We start from the raw sequence: 2,103 nt of genomic DNA, 5'->3' as shown, positions 1-2,103 counted from the left end.
TAAAGCTAAAACTCGCTAGAGGCACCAGAGACGTAAAACGCTTCAGCATATCAAGAAATTAAACATCTATTAACTGCTTCGGCGCCAGCGAGTTAATGAGAGTACCAATTTGCCTTTTAAGCAAATAACGATTGATTAAACGAGGAGAGCGTTGAATTTATTGTCTAATTCAATACTAAATAAAATTAACGACTGCAGCGCTCCAGCGGCGAAATGAGCGCGCATGCCGCCTGTCGCGTACCCACTTACCTTTTTCACTTATGTGTGTACGTCACCCCCTTTCCTAATTTCCGGTTTTCCTGGAAACGGCCGCAAAATATCCAAGCCTTCGCAAACAAGTCACGTGTTAGTAGTGGCGTCACTGCGAGCCAATCGCATCGTTCTGGGATGATGTCAGCCGGAAGTGAGGTCTGCGAGTGAGTCACCGGTGGATAAAGGCGAGCTGGGGTGTTTGCGCGTGACTCATAGCCGCGTTGGTTTGTGTTCCCGTTGCGCCTGTCGACTTCGGGGCCCGCTTCTCGGACACTGGACGGGCGTGGCGGCCGCGCCGTGATGGAGACCACTTTCTACGAGGACAGCAGCGGAGGCAGCAGCGCCCGGCCTCCGACGACGCAGCCGATGCCTTCGCAACAACAGCAGCAGCTGCCGCGGCGCGACGACCTGAGCTCTCGCAAGCGGAGCATGACCCTGGACTTGAACAGCGCGGGCCGGCCCGAGCGCAGCAGCAAGCAGGCCCGCTGCTCGAGCCTGCTCACGTCGCCCGACCTGAACATGCTGCAGCTGGCGTCTCCCGAGCTCGAGCGGCTCATCATCGCGCACAACGGACTGGTCACCACGACGCCCACGCCGACCACACTGTTCTCGAGGACCGCCACCGAGGAGCAAGAGAACTACGCGCGCGGCTTCGTCGACGCGCTGGCGCAGCTGCACCAGCAGCAGCAGCCGCCCCCGCAACCGCAGGGCCTGCAGATCTCGGCGGACCCTGACGCGTCGGACTCGGGTGCCTCGACCTCCAACGACAGCTTCATCTTGCCTTCGTCGTCCGAGCACTCGGCGGCCGGCGACTGCGGCGGCGTCAAGGACGAGCCGCAGACTGTTCCTCGGCTGGGCGCCACGCCGCCGCTGTCGCCCATCGACATGCGCGACCAAGAAAGGATCAAGCTGGAACGCAAGAGGCTGAGGAACCGCATCGCGGCCTCCAAGTGCCGCAAGCGCAAGCTGGAGCGCATCTCGCGGCTCGAGGAGAAAGTGCACGCGCTCAAGACCGAGAACTCCGAGCTGGGCTCCGTGGTGAGCGCCCTGCGCGACCAGGTGTGCCGGCTCAAGCAGCAGGTCATGCTGCACGTCAAGCAGGGCTGCCAGATCATGGTGTCCTCGTACGCGCCGCCCTAGCCCCCCACCTCCCCCGCCCTGCACTGTGTACATACGCATCCCCATCGTATCGCCACCGTGTGCGGACTCGTGTGCACCACTCTCGCCAACGGGCGTCGTTCATTAAACGCCATTGTACAGACGCGTCGCTGTGCTTGCGTGTTCTTTGCCGCCGAGGGCGCGACTTCTTTCGGTTGCTCTGCCGCCGCCGCCGCGTGCTGTTTATAGTTTCGGCCAAGGTCGCGCTTCGTGCACGCGCACACGTGAACGGATGCACTCCCTTGACGGTTGCGTTTGGACGCTCGGCTGGTCTCTACGCTCTTTTTGTCAAAATTTCCCAGGCCACGCCACAGGTTTCCCGCGCACAAATGACCTAAAGCAAAAGCAAACTGTGACCTAATTATTCGAAACAAAGCTGAGGCTTAAAACTTCTGGGCCTTGCTCAAAAGGTAAGCTTGAACTTTCGAGTTTTTTGTGGCCTATGGAGTTTTCGCATGGCCTAGGAAATTTTGAGGCTGTATGCGTCGTATTAACTGGAAGTACAGGAAGCGCACAAGAGGTGGATTTGCCATCTGCGACGCAAGACCTGCGAGCTATGTTTAACTTCGTGTGTGTGTGTGTATGTACGCGTCAATGGTTTATCTACTGGTATGTGCTCGCTAATTTAGGCCCTAACTCTGATGATCTTCGGAGCGTTGTCTTTGCAAGGATAGGTCAAGATAGTTGCAGGGC

At 58.2% G+C, this 2,103-nt stretch overlaps 1 protein-coding gene across 1 annotated transcript; it reads left to right on the top strand.

Moving 5' to 3' along the window:
* The first annotated feature begins 427 nt into the window (after window positions 1-427).
* On the top strand, window positions 428-1,513 carry Jra (Jun-related antigen). Its single transcript, XM_077693286.1, has one exon. It carries the CDS (start codon window positions 553-555, stop codon window positions 1,390-1,392), a length of 840 nt encoding a protein of 279 aa, XP_077549412.1. The 5' UTR covers window positions 428-552; the 3' UTR covers window positions 1,393-1,513.
* The last annotated feature ends 590 nt before the right edge of the window (window positions 1,514-2,103 follow it).

The sequence above is a fragment of the Haemaphysalis longicornis genome, unplaced genomic scaffold (genome assembly GCF_048455015.1).
Source record: "Haemaphysalis longicornis isolate Haplotype H1 unplaced genomic scaffold, Haemaphysalis longicornis Haplotype H1 scaffold_12, whole genome shotgun sequence".
NCBI lineage: Eukaryota > Metazoa > Arthropoda > Arachnida > Ixodida > Ixodidae > Haemaphysalis > Haemaphysalis longicornis.
The sequence above is the reverse complement of the archived record's forward strand: the minus strand, read 5'-3'. Positions and strand labels throughout refer to the sequence as shown.

What these genes read in the sequence shown, in the direction of transcription:
- Jra (XM_077693286.1), top strand. Translation starts at nt 553, where the DNA reads ATGGAGACCACTTTCTACGAGGACAGCAGCGGAGGCAGCAGCGCCCGG.